The sequence below is a fragment of the Gossypium raimondii genome, chromosome 10 (genome assembly GCF_025698545.1).
Source record: "Gossypium raimondii isolate GPD5lz chromosome 10, ASM2569854v1, whole genome shotgun sequence".
NCBI classification, from domain to species: Eukaryota; Viridiplantae; Streptophyta; class Magnoliopsida; order Malvales; family Malvaceae; genus Gossypium; species Gossypium raimondii.
This window is the reverse complement of record NC_068574.1, coordinates 55,965,636-55,982,973: the sequence shown is the minus strand read 5'-3', so window position 1 is coordinate 55,982,973 and position 17,338 is coordinate 55,965,636. Positions and strand designations below refer to the sequence as shown.

The 17,338-nt window shown below is 38.8% G+C and overlaps 3 protein-coding genes across 3 annotated transcripts; 1 reads left to right on the top strand and 2 right to left on the bottom strand.

Annotated features, from left to right (window-relative positions):
- Positions 1–4,310: 4,310 nt before the first annotated feature.
- On the top strand, positions 4,311–7,466 carry LOC105785128 (uncharacterized; the record flags this gene model as incomplete). The annotated part of the gene is made up of 1 exon (XM_012611065.2): positions 4,311–7,466. A coding segment is annotated over exon 1 (3,141 nt), but the record flags the coding sequence as incomplete, so codon positions are not given.
- A 2,909-nt stretch (positions 7,467–10,375) lies between these two features.
- LOC128031981 (receptor kinase-like protein Xa21) lies at positions 10,376–13,900 on the bottom strand. The gene is made up of 4 exons (XM_052622524.1): positions 13,600–13,900; positions 12,723–13,105; positions 10,797–10,888; positions 10,376–10,448 (listed from the first exon to the last, which is right to left on the bottom strand). The coding sequence occupies exons 1-4, from the start codon at positions 13,898–13,900 to the stop codon at positions 10,376–10,378; spliced, it is 849 nt and encodes a 282-aa protein (XP_052478484.1).
- Positions 12,590–16,525, bottom strand: LOC105778668 (putative receptor-like protein kinase At3g47110). The gene is made up of 2 exons (XM_052622934.1): positions 13,600–16,525; positions 12,590–13,105 (listed from the first exon to the last, which is right to left on the bottom strand). Exon 1 carries the CDS (start codon positions 16,321–16,323, stop codon positions 14,632–14,634), a length of 1,692 nt encoding a protein of 563 aa, XP_052478894.1. The 5' UTR covers positions 16,324–16,525; the 3' UTR covers positions 12,590–13,105; positions 13,600–14,631.
- Between the last annotated feature and the right edge of the window lie 813 nt (positions 16,526–17,338).

The window sequence follows — 17,338 nt, the reverse complement described above, 5'->3', positions numbered from 1 at the left end:
ATGAGTCGGAGTCAAGTCGGGGTCGAGAGTTAGCTTGGCTCCTTAAGAGGATTAAGGCTTTGAGCATAAAGGTAAAGCCGTATATGTAATCCACTTTATGTAAAGAAATTTGTTTTCTAGTCAAGTTTTTCTGATGAAATTGAATTAGAATCAATGCATTTTCTTTGCATTCATTCATCTGCATTGCATTTTTATCATATGCATTAAAGTTTCAAAAATAATAATAATAATAATAAAGAGCTCTAATTAATGACAGTTACCCTGGAAATCAACGAAGATCTGTCAACTAGATATCATTACGGTACTCACCGAAGAACCAAAGAAATGGATCAAAGACTCGAAAGACTCGAACAGCTCCAAAAGGAGATGCAAGAACAAATGCAAGAGCGGTTAGAGAAGATTCAACAAGAGATGAAGAACGAAATGGTAGAGTCTCAAAAGAGCATGATAGCTGAATTAACGCAGTTGTTCAAAGGGGGAAACGACAAAGGAAAAGACCCCGTGATTAATACAGAAGAAGAAAATAATGATAGCCCTCTATATCCCCCAGGTTTCACTCCTCCTCATGCGCAAACCCAAGCTGATGTGCAACCACGCAGATCATCTGTTACTATCAAGCCTCAGCAATTTCAAACTGGTGTCTCAATGCCAGTAAATTTCCAAACTGGAATAGGTTCTCATCTCGGAGAAGCCCCTACTAATCCCATAGTACCTGATTTTGACAAAATGATGGGAAAAGAGAAAACAAAGGAAGAACTGTCGAGCCGATTGGAGGAAAGATGTAAATGGCTCGAAGAGAAATTCAAAGCCATGGAAAGTAGCGAGAATTATCATGGGATGGACGCTAAAGATCTAAGCTTGGTACCAGATTTGGTCCTCCCTCCCAAATTTAAGATGCCGGAGTTTGAAAAATATGACGGGACAAGTTGTCCCGGAGCTCATATCACTATGTTTTGCCGAAGGATGACCGGGTATATCAACAATGAGCAATGTTGGTTCACTGCTTTGATGCTTTGATCGGGTCAATGACTAGATGGTACAATCAATTGAGCCGAACCGAAATCCACTCCTGGAAAGATTTGGCGCAGGCCTTTATAAAGCAGTATAGACACGTGATGGATATAGCGCCCGATCGAATTGTATTGCAAAACATGGAAAAGAAGCCTAATGAGAGTTTCCTAATATGCTCAGAGATGGAGGAAGTGGTGCACAAGTTCAACCACCACTTTTAGAGAAAGAGATAACTATGCTTTTTATCAATACTCTAAAGGCTCCATTTCTCAGCCACATGTTGGGCAGTGCCACTAAAAGCTTTTCCGACATAGTGATGTCTGGAGAAATGATAGAGAATGCCATAAGATGCGGCAAGATAGAAGCAGGAGAAAGTACTAAAAGGTCGGCTCCAAGGAAGAAGGAGCACGAGATAAACAATACAAGCATGTTTAACAAGGACCATTCTATAACAATCACGGTCGGACAAGCCAGGGCAGTAACCGCTAATCAGCAAGGTTCTTCGAAACAGGAATCTAATCCAAGGCCAAATGTAGAGAGACTTCAATTCACACCCATCCCAGTGACGTATAGGGAATTGTACCAGAACTTATTCGATGCACATGTGGTATCTCCATATTACCTGAAACCAATGCAACCCCCGTACCCTAGGTGGTATGACGCAAACGCCCAATGCGAGTATCACGCGGGTACCAAGGGGCATTCAATTGAAAACTGCACTGCATTCAAGAAGTTAGTTGAAAAACTTATCAATTTTGGGATCGTAAAGATTGGTGACTCATCAGGACCAAATGTAGCAGAGAATCCGTTGCCCAATCATGACAATAAAGAGGTGAACGCGATAATTGAGAACGGAAGGAGAGTCAAAGCCAACATAGCAGAGATAAAGACCCCCCTTGATTGGGTTTGGAAACAAATGATGAAAAGAGGTCTCATCAAGCAAGGTTCAATAGAAAGGCCTGAAGGAGCAAGGAAATTTTGTGAGTTCCATGCAGAAGAAAGCCATGACATCCAAGAATGCGCCGAGTTCAGAACCATGGTGCAAAACTTAATGGATAACAAAGAGTTGGAGTTTTACGAAGAGATTAAGGGATTAGAAGAAGGAGAGGTTTATGCTGCAGAAGAAGGATCTACGGGGAAAGCCCAAAAGGCTAATCACCCGGTGGTGATTATTGCAAAACCAATGAGCAGAGAATCTGGAATACAAATAGCACCAAAGGTCATAATCCAAAAACCTGTATCCTTTCCCTACAAGGATAGCAAAAGGGTTCCTTGGAATTACGACTGCAATGTAACAATCCCAGGAGAAGAGAGCTTGGTAAATGCTTTAGGAGAGGATGAAGGATTCTATACACGAAGTGGAAAACGCTATGATCCGGCAAACGCAAGAGTGGAATCTGGAAAAGGAAAAGCCTTAGCGGTTGAATTGGGAAAAGCAAAAGCAGACAAAATTGAGCAGCGTGTCAATCACCCTATGAATCGAAAATGAGGCTAAAGAATTTTAAAATTCTTAAAACATAGCGAGTATGATGGTAGAACAATTACATAAGCAACCAGCTCGTATCTCGGTGCTTGAATTGGTTCTAAGTTCAGAGGTACATCGTAATGTGTTGATTAAGGTGCTAAATGAAACTTATGTCGCTAGCAATATCTCAGTGAATAAGTTGGACCGTTTGGTTAACAATATCAGTGCCGACAATTTTATTTTCTTTAATGATGATGAAATACCGCCGGGGGGAAGAGGAGCCACCAAAGCATTACATATCACTGCTCGCTGCGGGGAGTATACGTTAGCGGGAGTGCTAATTGATAATAGATCAGCCTTGAATGTTTTACCCCTACCTACCTTAAGTAGGTTACCGGTGGATAGTTCCCACATGAAATCATGCCAGAATATAGTGAGAGCATTTGATGGTACCGAAAGGAAAGTGATGGGAAAAATAGAAATACCCCTCTTGATTGGCCCGAATACATACGAAGTGGATTTCTTAGTGATGGATATCAAGCCTTTGTATAATTGCTTGCTGGGGAGACCATGGATTCATTCAGCAGGGCCAGTGCCTTCATCGTTACACCAGAAATTGAAATTAGTGACAGAAGGCCGGTTAATTACGATCGACACTGAGGAAGACATCATTACATCGGTAACCAGTGACGCACCATATTTGGGAACAGATGATGAGGCGATCGAATGTTCCTTTCGATCCTTAGAATTCGTAAATGCGACCTCTGTTATTGAAGGAAAGAGGATCCCATTGCCCAGTGTGTCTAGAGCCACGAAGATGGGATTACAAATGACAATTGTGAAAGGAGTTGTGCCTGGAAGAGGACTGGGAAGATGCCTTCAAGGAAGAATGGAGGTACCAGTGGTGAAGGACAAACAGGACCGCTTTGGTTTAGGATTTAAACCAAATGCTAAGCAAAGAAGGAAAGAGTTAGAGAAAAGACAAGAAAGGAGGAAGGCGCGTTTGAATGGAGAAGAAGTTGATTGGGAACCTATGGCTTTCCCTCACATATCTAAGACCTTCGTATCGGGAGGAACCATGTATTCTGGACTGAGGATTCCAAGAAGGAAGACCACAGAGGAAATGTTAGGAAACCTGAACATTAATGCCATATTTGAAGAAGAATCTGAAGAAGGAAGTACATCAGGCATCTATCCCTTTGAACCTGGGAGTGTTTTAAACAATTAGACTGCAGAAGAAATGCCTGAGGTTTTTAGAGCTTTTTCAGAGTAATATTCAAAACATACTAATTGCTCTAAGCCTAGAGAAAATGGAAACCTTTTGTGAACTGAAAAGGGCTTATATTTGAACATTGTGACTTCAATGAAATATATCTTCGTATTTTCTTTTTGAGTATATATTCTTTTAAAATTCTTTTCATCCTTTCGTATGAATGGTCATCTTGAATGCTTATATTCCAAATCATTCTTTCATTCATGGCCATATTAAATAAGAATCCTTAAATTTATACATTCCCTGTACATTCTTTGGTACTTATAACAGGTTCCAAGATATCGATGACATGAGTGACTCTACTATGAACTTAGAGAACCCTTTTGAACGAGATATGTGTTTAGAGGAATCTCAAGATTTGAAGATAACATAGATTGCAACCTATCTCTGAACTTGTTGAGGATGGTAGAGCAGGAAGGGAAACAAATTCTACCTCATGAAGAGACGATAGAGACGGTGATCCTAAAAGAAGGAAAGGTGGTGAAGATTGGCACATGCATAGCTGAAGAAGTAAAACAAGACCTCATTGAGTTGCTTCGAGAGTTCAAAGATGTCTTCGTATGGTCGTATCAGGATATGCCTGGCTTGAATACGGATATTGTAGTTCACCATCTTCCTATAAAGGAAGATTGTAAGCCGGTTCAGCAAAAACTACGAAGAATGAGGCCTGATGTTGTATTGAAAATAAAGGAGGAGGTGCAAAAGCAATTCGACGCTGGATTCCTGCAAGTGGTCAAATATTCTGAGTGGGTAGCCAATATTGTACCTGTCCCTAAGAAAGATGGGAAGGTACGAATGTGTGTAGATTATAGAGACTTAAATAAGGCTAGCCCAAAAGACAATTTTCCCTTGCCGCACATCGAAGCCTTGGTGGACAACACAGCAGGGCATTCACTATTTTCTTTCATGGATGGTTTCTCTGGATACAACAAAATTAAGATGCATCCTGAGGATATGAAGAACACTACATTCATAACCCTATGGGGAACCTTTTGTTATAGGGTGATGCCATTTGGGTTGAAAAATGCAGGGGCAACGTATCAGAGAGCCATGGTAACACTGTTCCATGATATGATGCATAAGGAGTTAGAAGTCTATGTTGATGACATGATTGCAAAATCTAAAACAGAAAAGGAACATGTGCAAGTCCTGAAGAAATTATTTATGAGGTTGAGAAAATTTCAGTTAAAGCTAAATCCATCAAAATGCACATTTGGGGTCAGATCAGGAAAATTGCTTGGGTTCGTGGTCAGTGAGAGAGGAATTGAGATTGATCCTGACAAAGTAAGAGCAATACAAGAATTACCCCCGCCGCGTACTCAAAAGGAGGTTCGAGGTTTTCTAGGAAGGCTGAACTATATTGCCCGGTTCATCTCACAGCTAACTGAGAAATGCGACCCCATATTTCGCCTCCTCAAGAAACATAATCCAGGTATATGGGATGAGGAATGTCAAAAAACTTTTGAAAAAGTCAAACATTACTTATCCAACGCCCCAGTGCTGATTTCACCCTGCCCAGACAAACCGCTCATACTGTATTTGCCAGTGTTTGAAAATTCCATGGGATGCGTGCTTGGTCAACACGATGAATCAGGACGAAAGGAAAGAGCAATTTACTATCTCAATAAGAAGTTCACCGAATGTGAAACAAGATATTCACCAATCGAGAAATTATGTTGTGCCCTAATCTGGATAACTCGGAGACTGAGACAGTACATGTTGTACCATACGACTTGGTTAATCTCCAAATTGGACCCTCTGAAATACTTGATGGAGTCAACCGCTCTGAATGGAAGAATGGCCCGATGGCAAATTCTTCTATCTGAATTTGACATAGTCTATGTGAACCAGAAGGCGGTCAAAGGGAGTACAATAGCGAAATTCCTAGCAAGTAGGGCTTTGGATGATTATGAGCCATTGAACTTCGATTTCCCAAATGAGGATTTGATGTATGTTGCAACTGTAGAGAAAGATTTCCAAGAAGGTGGTCATTGGAAGTTGAGTTTTGACGGAGCTTCAAATGCTATAGGCAACGGAATTGGGGCAGTACTCGTGTCTCCTAGTGGAGATTATTATCCTTTAACTAGCAAATTGGACTTTGACTGCACAAATAACATGGCTGAGTATGAAGCTTGCATTATGGGCATCCGGGCAGCCATAGAGCAGAAAATTAAGGTGCTAGAGGTATACGGGGACTCTGCATTAGTAATTTACCAACTCAAAGGAGAATGGGAAATAAGAGACCCGAAGTTGGTCCGCTATCGAAAATTGGTTATGGAGTTGATTGAGGAATTTGATAATGTCACCTTTAATTACCTCCCACGAGATGAAAACCAGATGGCAGATGCTTTGGCCACTTTAGCATCCATGTTTAAAGTGAACAAATTAGAATATATGAAGCCCATCCAGATCAGCATCTATGAGGCTCCAGCCCATTGTTGCAACATTGATAATGAAGAGGAAAAGGATGATCACCCCTGGTACCATGACATATTGCAATATGTGAAGAGTCGTGAGTACCCTGACTACGCGACAGAAAATGATAAGAAGACATTAAGGAGATTAGCCATGGACTATGTCCTAGATGGGGAAATTTTGTATAAAAAGGGAAAAGATCAAGTATTGTTGAGGTGTGTGGATGCTGTTGAGGCAAAAGAAATTTTGGAAGAAGTGCATGAAGGTATCTACGGAACGCATGCCAACGGCTTCACGATGGCCAGACAAATTATGAGATTTGGGTACTATTGGTCCACCATGGAAAGGGATTGCATTAGTTACGCCAAAAAGTGTCATAAATGCCAAATTTATGGTGACAAAATGCATGCACCACCTTCACCCCTTCATGTTATGGTTTCTCCATGGCCGTTTTCCATGTGGGGAATGGATGTCATCGGGCCAATATCTCCAAAGGCTTCTAATGGGCATCGTTTTATCTTTGTGGTTATTGATTACTTCACTAAATGGGTGGAAGCTGCTTCATATACAAATGTCACGAGGTCAGCAGTTAACAAGTTTCTGAAAAAAGAGATCATATGTCGATACGGGATGCCTGAAAGGATCATAACCGATAATGCGCTAAACTTAAACAACAACTTAATAGCTGAAGTTTGTAGTCAGTTCAAAATCAGACACCACAATTCGTCACCGTACCGTCCAAAAATGAATGGTGCCGTGGAAGCAGCTAACAAAAACAAGAAAATTGTAGGAAAAATGACTGAAACCTACAAAGACTGGCACGGAAAATTACCTTTTGCTCTCCTGGCATATCGTACTTCTGTTAGAACCTCTACTGGGGCAACACCGTTTTCTTTAGTCTATGGGATGGAAGCAATTTTACCCATAGAAGTTGAAATTCCTTCTCTCCGAGTATTAGCTGAACTAAAGTTGGATGAGGCTGAATGGATTCAATCTCGATATGACCAGCTAAACTTGGTAGAAGAAAAGAGGTTAAAAGCTATTCGTCATGGTCAGATGTATCAGAAACGAATGATGCGAGCCTATAACAAAAAAGTTCGTCCCAGAGAATTTTATGAGGGGGACTTGGTTTTGAAAAAGATTCTTCCTCTACAAAAGGATTTTAGAGGAAAATGGATGCCAAATTGGGAAGGTCCTTATGTGGTAAAAAAGACCTTTTCAGGAGGAGCTTTGATCTTGAGCAAGATGGATGGTAAAAACTTGCCAAATCCTGTGAACTCGGATTCAGTCAAGAAATACTTCACTTGAAGGAGAAGGACCAAAGTGAAAACCCGTAAAGGGCATGCAAAAAAAAAAAGAGGAGAGGCCTAGGTGAAAACCCGTAAAAGGCGCCTTGAGACCAAAGGGGATTTGAGTTGAAAACCTGAAAAGGCGGCTCAAACTTTGAGAAGACATGAGGTGACCGGAGCAGCTCAAATTTTGATTTGGGGCATGTGGTGGTCTCGATATACCTGAATCAATAAGGAAAGGGTAGACGACATCTTGGGGTATCGATAAAACCCTGCAGATTCCCTAAACACATATCAAATTCAGAATGGTTTTCAGAAAGCTTATGCAGGGAAACTCGTATTGCGATATCTTGGGCACCTGTTGTCATCTTATTCATTTTGAATCTTGGCAAAAATTTGTTGTCTCGATTAATGTATTCATCTCAAGCTTTGCTCCTAATAAAATTCCATTTTGTCCATCGTCTTTTCTCATTTTATCTTAGCAAAATTTGCTATCTTGATTAACTTATTCATTTCAAGATTTGTTCCCAATAACATTTTGTTTGTCCATTACGATAATCTTTTTCAAACATTTGAGATAACAACTAATAGACTGAATGTTCAAGCAAAAGGAGTTTTGCATATTACTCTAAAAACTTCTAAATAATGAAGGAACCTGAAACAAGACTGTCGTTTAGAACACGCCAATTTTAAAAAAGGAAAATTTAAGTCAGGGCTATCCTTTTAGATTTTGTTGTCCAAACATTGATTGAACAAAATGACAAGATGCCATGTTGGTGACAAAGCTTCAATGAACAAACAAGTAATGATCACCGAGTGATAAGAAAATGTTTTCTTGGAGAAGAAAATTTTGCAATTGTGCATGAGCATTTGATATGACACCCTGGGAATGGTGTAGGAGACCAAAGAGTTTCACATTCTGTATCATTGAATTATGATAACAGAGGATCGAGAAAAAGGCCAGGTCTTTCTACCCTTGGGTTACAGCGGGAGAAAGATGGTTCAAATTTTGCATCCAATAGATTGAACTTTGACGTTCGTAGTGGGGGCAATCAGATTAAGTGTTTCTTTGGATATGCCAGCCAAGCAAGAAGACGTTGTAACACGTCAGTGATAAAACAATGAGTAATAACAACTCAAACATTGAAAGATCATTTTCATTTTGCATCCATGCATACACATTTAGCCAGGATATTTTGATTCATTTCGATCATGATCACTAGGCATAAATAGGTTCATATAGGTCATGTTCCCCAAAGAACATATCAATGAAGATGGCAGGTCTTGCTTTGTTGAGTTGATAGCAGAGCAGATCGAAGTAACCATACATTGCAGTTTAAAAGATCGAAGCCACAACGGCGAATCTTACCTTCAGGCGATGCAACGGAACAGATTGAAGCTACAACAGCGAATCTTGCTTCCCCGACATTGCAGTTTAAAAGATCGAAGCCACAACGGCGAATCTTACCTTCAGGCGATGTAACGGAACAGATTGAAGCTACAACAGCGAATCTTGCTTCCCCGACATTGCAGTTTAAAAGATCGAAGCCACAACGGCGAATCTTACCTTCAGGCGATGCAACGGAATGATTGAAGCTACAACAAATAATCTTGCTTCCCCGACATTGCAGTTTAAAATATCGAAGCCACAACGGCGAATCTTACCTTCAGCGATGCAACGGAATGATTGAAGCTACAACAATAATCTTGCTTCCCGACATTGCGCTTTAAAATATCGAAGCCACAACGTCAATCTTACCTTCAGCGATGCAACGGAATGATTGAAGCTACAACAATAATCTTGCTTCCCGACATTGCGCTTTAAAAGATCGAAGCCACAATGGCGAATCTTACCTTCAGCGATGCAACGAAATGATTGAAGCTACAACAATAATCGTGCTTCCCGACATTGCGCTTTAAAAGATCGAAGCCACAACGGCGAATCTTACCTTCAGCGATGCAACGGAATGATTGAAGCTACAACAATAATCTTGCTTCCCGACATTGCGCTTTAAAATATCGAAGCCACAACGGCGAATCTTACCTTCAGCGATGCAACGAATGATTGAAGCTACAACAATAATCTTGCTTCCCGACATTGCGCTTTAAAATATCGAAGCCACAACGTCGAATCTTACATTCAGCGATGCAACGGAATGATTGAAGCTACAACAATAATCTTGCTTCCCGACATTGCGCTTTAAAAGATCGAAGCACAACGGCGAATCTTACCTTTAGGCGATGCAACGAAACAGATTGAAGCTACAACAGCGAATCTTGCTTCCCCGACATTGCAGTTTAAAAGATCGAAGCCACAACAGCGAATCTTACCTTCAGGCGATGCAACGGAACATATTGAAGCTACAACAGCGAATCTTGCTTCCCCGACATTGCAGTTTAAAAGATCGAAGCCACAACGGCGAATCTTACCTTCAGGCGATGCAACGGAACAGATTGAAGCTACAACAGCAAATCTTGCTTCCCCGACATTGCAATTTAAAAGATTGAAGCTACAACAGCAAATCTTGCTTCCCCGACATTGCAATTTAAAAGATTGAAGATACAACAGCAAATCTCACCTCCCTGACGAATCTTGTTTTCTCGACATTGCAGCTAGAAGATTGAAGCCGCAACGGCGAATCTTATTTCCTCAACGGGACCGGGTAAAAATTGGTCTTTCTTAGTCTTTGCTCTGTTATCGTTACATGACAACGAGCAAAGAGGGGCAGCTGTACAAGCCCAATTTTTAAAAAGCCGGGCCCAATTACAATACAAAACCCGAATAGCCCAACGACCCAAATTTAGCCCCTAACAGACCTAACCCAGCAAAACCAAAACCCATTTACACCCAAACCCGAAGCCCAATAGCCAAGCCCAATTTCCCTAAAAAATATCTAACTAGGGTTTCATTGTTCTGAAACCCTAGATGCCGCCAGCTACCCACCCTGCCCCTGACCAGCGCCGCAAGCCACCAACTGCCGCCTGCTTCAAACGTCTGCAAAGAGGAAAGAAAGGACAATCATAGCAATGGAAATGATGACAAAATCGGTTATAAAAACCTAACAATATGTAATTTTAAGGGGGTTTTTTTTTTTTGGACCGAGAACTTTTGTAACAAAACAAAAACAGATTCAATCGAAGAAATAAAAAGTAAAAAAAACAGATTCAAGGACTTTGTTTTCGGTATAAGATCTATTCCTCTTTTATTTATTTATTTTCTGTTCTTTCTTCATTTCCTTCCTTTTGAAACTGTTTATATACATACATATATTTCTTTAGTTTTTTTTTTAAACTATTATGCATATATTGAAAAGGAGTTAAAAGAAAAAAGAAAAAAGCGCACCTTTTCAACTTTCCGGCCACCGTGGACGGCGGCGCCGTCGCCGGTGACCGGCGGCCGGCACGGCGGTGGTCGGCCCGTCCTCTGGCCGGATCCTGAACGGAGAAGAAGGAATTGAGAGCATTTTCAGAAATTTTTTGAAGAAAAGAAAGGAAGGAATGATTTTTTTTGAAAGAAATTTGCCTTTTATAGGCCCTTAAAACGACGCCATTTTGGCCGGCGTCCTTAAGCCCCAAAACGACGCCGTTTTGACTCGGCCCGGATCGACCCGACCCGAACCGCCTAGGATCCGCGTGTTTCTGGATAAAAGGGGTTATTTGCGCCCCTGGTCCTTACGCTTTTGAGGCTGTTTACAATTGGGTCCTATTTTGTTTTTATTTTTCAATTTTGCCACAAAATTCCATTTTTTCTCGATTTCGTCCTCAATAAAGCTGTGCGTTTTAGAGGAGAAGGGAAATTTTCTCTTCCAGCCCCTCTATGTTATTCGCGCATTCAAATCAATCCCTCCTTTTAATTTGATTTAGCCCTTTAAGCTTGCTATTTTATTTTTAATTAATTAATAATAATATTATTATATTATTATTGATATTACAATCAAATATTTGTACACTATATATTTATATTCTATATGTTGTATCCTATATACGTATTAATGTATTTTGTTATTACATACATATTTTAAAACATATACATATATATATATATATACATATCTATATTTTATGATCTATGTATATATGCATGCATTTTATTATCTGAATATACATACATATTTTAGGATATATATATATAAGCATACATTTATCCCTTCATTATTATTTATGTACATATTTATGTATTTATATACTTCCCTAATATATATTATATATTATACTTTATATTATGTATGTCCTATATATACGTTTTAATTTTCATATATACATACTTACGTAATTTTTCATGTATAATAATTTCAAAATGTATACATGCATATATTTTCCATATTTTCATAATTTTATACATATATGTACGTATTTATATATCTTTTGTATTGTGCTAAATTTGTTCCCTTTTTATATATGTCTATTATTGTTTATTTCCTTACTTTAGTTTAATATTATTTGTTCTTTGGCCCGTATGATTATTTTTTATTGTTTATTGTTTATTTGTTTCATTTTATCTACATTGCATCATTATTGTTATTTTACATCCATTTTACTCGAATTTATTAAGAACAAAAATTTCAAAATAAAAGTAACACTCGGTATTTGGGATCTTCGAGAGAATCGAGCCCTAACGTATTGGGTTCTGATTTTCTTTACTGAATCTAAATAATCGACGTTACTTTTTTTTTAAATGAAAATAAAAATAAATAAAAGCTCATTATCGGAAATTCAATATGTCGTGTCCTAACGCATTGGATGTGACACGTTGATTTTTCGAGATGAGGATTTTCTTAAAAACAACCAAGGCAATGTTCAATGTTCGGAATGTTGAGGAATTGTGCCCTAACGTATCGGGTTGCAATTTCCTCATCTGGCTCGGACAATTGAATATCCTTTTCTAATTTTATCGTAAGAGTTTTTTTTTTTTTTTGATATGAGCAACCTATTTTATACAAGTCATTTCAAAACAAAGGATCGTATTTTAAATTTCTTTAAATTTTCCAATTTTCGACATTAAAACATTGATTAATCAACTAGGTACCAATTTTGGGCATATCGAGGGTGCTAATCCTTCCTCGTGCATAACCGACTCCCGAACCCGTTTTTCTGAATTTCGTGGACCAAACTTATTGTTTTAATAAAATCAAACTGTTTATTAAAAACAACCACTTTTCGAGGTGATCCAATCACACCTCATAAAAAAGGATTGGTGGCGACTCCCGTTTTATTTTTTTAAAAACCCAAGTCGACCCCGTTTTTCATCCAAAAAATGGTGTCAACAAACTATATGGTGATATTGATACAGTCTCTTAATTGCTTGCAGTTCTTTAATGGCATCTTCAATCTTCATTCGCTCAAACGGAACTTCAACCGAGCATGCAACACCAACGTTAATGAAAGCAACGAAACATTTCCATATAATGTCATCGCCATCAACCTCCATGTTCTGACTCTTGTTGGGATCATTAATTTGTTTGAGCAATCGAATATCTACAATTTCCTTCAACTGTTGTAATGACATTAATCCCATCTTACAGAAATTTTGGAGACTTGAGCCATTGTTAAATAATTCATCCGTTGGCATCTTTCCGGTAATAATCTCCAAAAGAAGAATTCCATAACTGTAAATATCGCCTTCGGGTGATGTTGGACCGCCCATGCCATATTCTGCAACATTTAAGTACATTAAGAAAGAACCTACGTGATTAATAAAATTATAAAGGGGTCAACATTTTCGGGAGTGCTTCGATTGGTAAATCTACAAGACTCAAAAGGAGAAATGTTAGTATACAGCATATAATAATTATGGAGCTTATTTGGGTATGCACGGACTCAAACCACCAATATAGAACATATAGGCTACTTACCCACAACCATGGTACCACTTGAGCTATGTATCATGGTTGTAGGTAAGTGGCCTATGTCGCAGGTTGTGGTTCGAATCCCAACATGTCCAGGTGAGCTTTATAATTATTATACACCCTATACTAATACTTTTTCCATGAGTCTTGTAGGTCAACCAATTAAGGCGGATCCCAACTCTGTAAACTAGACTCTTTGGTTTATTCATTGTTTGATAAATGACACTTCAGATTTTTTTTTTTTTTTGAAAGAAGCGACTTCCCTCTACAAAAATAGTATATGTAGATATTGAATGTTACCTGGGGCGATATAACCAATCGTTCCCTTGATGAGTGAGGAAGTTGCTTGCACAAAACCCAATTTGCTCGTGGTATCGGAAAGGATCATTGCTAGTCCGAAATCACTAACATGTGCAACCATGTCATTATTGAGCAGGACATTAGCCGGTTTTAAATCACGATGAATGATCATTGATTCACATTGGTGATGAAGGTGATCCAACGCATTCCCCACATCTATAGCAACGTCCAACGTCTGGCCGAAGTTCAAATGGCGTGAAGAGTCACATTTCAGCCACTTATCTAAGCTTCCATTAGCCATGAATTCCAAAACTATAGCCTTAAATCATTGCCTTTGAAGTCAATGCTTGAGCAAGAAGTTATCACCTTGACAAGATTCCGATGTCGGATTTTCCTCAAAGCTTCGCATTCCACTTCGAAACTCTTGATGGCCTCAACGTTTTGAAGGTTCAATACTCTGACAACAATGGGGTTTTTGTGTTGATGGAGGATTCCTTTATAAACAGTGCCAAAAGCGCCTTCACCGAGTAAGTTGGACGCTGAGAAACCATTGGTGGCTTCAAGAAGTTCCTGATAAGAGACTCGCGAGCAGCCAACAGACAACAATGGCGTCGCAGGGCGATTGATTGGTTCCCTTCTTGAGCGTTTTCTCCAGCAAATGACAACAATAAGAGCAACCAAAATCGAGACAATCAAGATGCTAAGGATCATAATAAGAAGGGCTTGGGTTGACAAAGCACTTCCTTTGTTCTTCGCTTCTTGATTTACAGAGCATCTTGGAAGCTGTATTTCAGGGATTCCCCCACAAAGATTTTGGTTCCCAATAATTGAGAACTGACTGGTATTTTTGAAAACCCCTTCCCGTGGAACTTCACCCTCTAGTTGGTTGAAAGAGAGGTTTAAACTCAGCAAAAATGGAAGCTTTTGCAGTTCACTTGGTATTGTGTTTGACAAATTGTTTGCAGAGAGATCCAAGCTTTCAATTGCTTTCAACAAGCCAAAAGATAGAGGGATGTTGCCATCAAAGTGGTTTCACTGCATGTGTAGGAATCTCAATCCAGAAATCTCACCAATTTGGCTAGGAATTCTGCCAATGAAATTGTTGTTATTAACGTATAATTCCACAAGATCCTTGGAGTTGACGATATCAGATGGAAATACACCAGTGAAAGAGTTGTGGGACAAATTCAAAGTAATCAACTTTTCAAAAGAACCGATCAGCTGATTTGATAGATCACCATGGAGTTCATTTCCTGAAAGATAAAGCTTAGACATGTCTTTGCAATTCTTGAGTGTCAATGGAACTCTTCCCTCTAAATTGTTACCATTCAAATCAAGAAGAGACAGTTGAGAAAGATTGCCAATGGAAGACGGGATTGGACCAGATAAGTGATTCATAGAGAGGTTAAATGTTACAAGGTTTTGAAGCTTTCCTATGGAACTAGGAATCTTTCCGGTTAATAAGTTGCCCCCTAAATCAAGCTGAGTGAGTTTAAAAAGATTCCCAATTCCTTGAATGTTTCCAGAAATCCGATTCTCTCCCATAAAAAGAATTTCAATCTGGGTCGATAAATTCGCCACAGAATCTGGTAAAACCCCACCCAATCTATTATTATGGATTGCCAAAAGCTTCAATCCACTGCAGTTTGTTAAAGAAGAAACGAAATCCAAATCCCCATCTTTCCCACTTCCAAGATGATTATAATCAATGGCCAAGAGTGTAAGATTCTGAAGCTTTCCCAGATTCTCAGGAACCGGTCCACAGAAACCATTTGAGTTTATATCAAGCTGATCCAAGCTCGAGATATTCGCCAACGATCTTGGAATTTTCCCAGTGAATTGATTACCTCCAATATAAAGTATCTCAAGTTTTGGAAACAAAAAGCCTATCTCAGGTGCAATCTCCCCTGATAATTGATTTGAACCCATGTCAATATAGGTCAAAGATGAAAGATTGTAAATCGAAGAAGGAATAGTTCCAGACAGGTTATTCCTGCTGAAAACAAGCACTTTCAAGTTGGATAATCTGCTCAAATCATTGGGTAAATTTCCCTCCAATTGATTACGTGAAAGCTCCAGAAAATCCAACGAAGAAAGATTCGCCAAAGATGACGGAATTCCCCCGCTTAAATAATTAGCAGCAAGGGTGAGCATGGTGAGATTCTTCATATGATAATCGCTACTGCCGAAAGGAATTTTCCCTGTAAGGCTATTGAGGATTAAGTTTATATTTTGCATGCTTGAGCAGTTGTTGAGCTCTATAGGGATGTTTCCATGTAGATCATTGTTACTTAGATCAAGCAAACGAAGCTGCTTTAAATACCCAAATTCCCTGGGGATAGTTCCTTGCAAACTGTTATCGGATAAGTTGACCACTCTAAGGGCACTTAGGTTTCCGATTGAGGGAGTTATGGTGCCGGCAGCGGCTACTTTGAGTGTGCCGAGTTGCAATCCGATGACCCTCTGGCGATTCCGATCACATCGTATACCATACCAATAGCAAAAATGGAGTGAAGCATTCCATGAAAGCAGAGGACCGGGAGAATTGGCACCAACAAGATGTTGTTTCAAAGTAAGCAAAGCTAACCTGTCGGTTTCATTCCCTTCAATGGCGGAAGCAAGTTGGATGGACGTTGATAGGAAGGTGACTGTGAGTACAGCAATGGAAACCACGAACTTAATCTGATTAATAATACATTGGTTTTTCAAGAGAAATTTCTCCATAACTAATGCAATTTTTTTTCTCTTTTTTTAAAACTTTTGGCAACGATGGGAAGGGAGAACTGATCTGAGGCACAAAAGAAATTAAACAGTCAAGCCGTTCACTCATTAATCGAAAAAAAAAGTCCTTACAAAAAAATGTTTTTTTAAGGAAAGTCGTTACATAAATATTATTTTATAGTTTAAAATATTTCACAACTCCCTATATTTTTTGTATTTTTATTTTTTGCTCAATTGATGATGATAGTAAGCTTGTAAGTTCAGTGGTATCTTTTATCTTGTATTCAAAATCTCCATGTGTGCATAATGAAAATTATTTTTACTTTGAATTCTAAGCTAAAATCTGATAAGTAATAGGGATATAGGTAATTCTTTTAATTCCTTATTTTTAAAATTTTCCCAAAAATTCTCCTAAAATCCCTCACACTACCTCCCACTTTTCACGAGGAAGGGTTAGCACCCTCGTAACGTCCAAAATTGATACCGAATCGATTGTTTAATGTCTTAATGTCGAAATTTTGAAAAGATTTTAAAATACGATCCTTTTATTTTGAACAAAATGAATTGGAAGATAAAGCTCGTTTATTTTAAAGAAATAAATTGTTACACTCAGTAAGTTAGAGTGCAACATTTCAAACCCTCAAAAGTAAGCTTATCCTTTGATTTTTAAAACCTATGCATTTTGAGAAAGATATTCGATTATTTGGGTCAAATGAGAAAATCAAAACCCAGTAAGTTAGGGTTCGATTTCACAAAATTCCTAAGTATCGAACATTGCCTTTATTTTTAAGATCCTCGTCTCGAGAAAATAACATGTCATATCCAATGCGTTAGGACACAACTTGTCGAATTCCCGAGAATGGGTTTTTTATTTATGTCCTCATTAAAAGGGGTATTCTCGATTATTTAGACTCAACAAGGAGAATTGAAACCCAATACGTTAGGGCTCCATTCTTTCGAAGATTCCAAATACCGAACATTTGATTTATCTTGAAAACTTTTGAATGAAATAATTTTG

Coding starts and splice junctions, on each gene's coding strand:
- LOC128031981 (XM_052622524.1), bottom strand. CDS start 13,900: ATGGCTAATGGAAGCTTAGATAAGTGGCTGAAATGTGACTCTTCACGC. Junction 10,889..12,722: donor TGTATCAATATCACCATATA/GTTTGTTGACAC, acceptor TTCTCCGTTCAG/GATCCGGCCAGAGGACGGGC. Junction 10,449..10,796: donor GTGGCCGGAAAGTTGAAAAG/GTGCGCTTTTTT, acceptor TCCTCTTTGCAG/ACGTTTGAAGCAGGCGGCAG.
- LOC105778668 (XM_052622934.1), bottom strand. CDS start 16,323: ATGGAGAAATTTCTCTTGAAAAACCAATGTATTATTAATCAGATTAAG.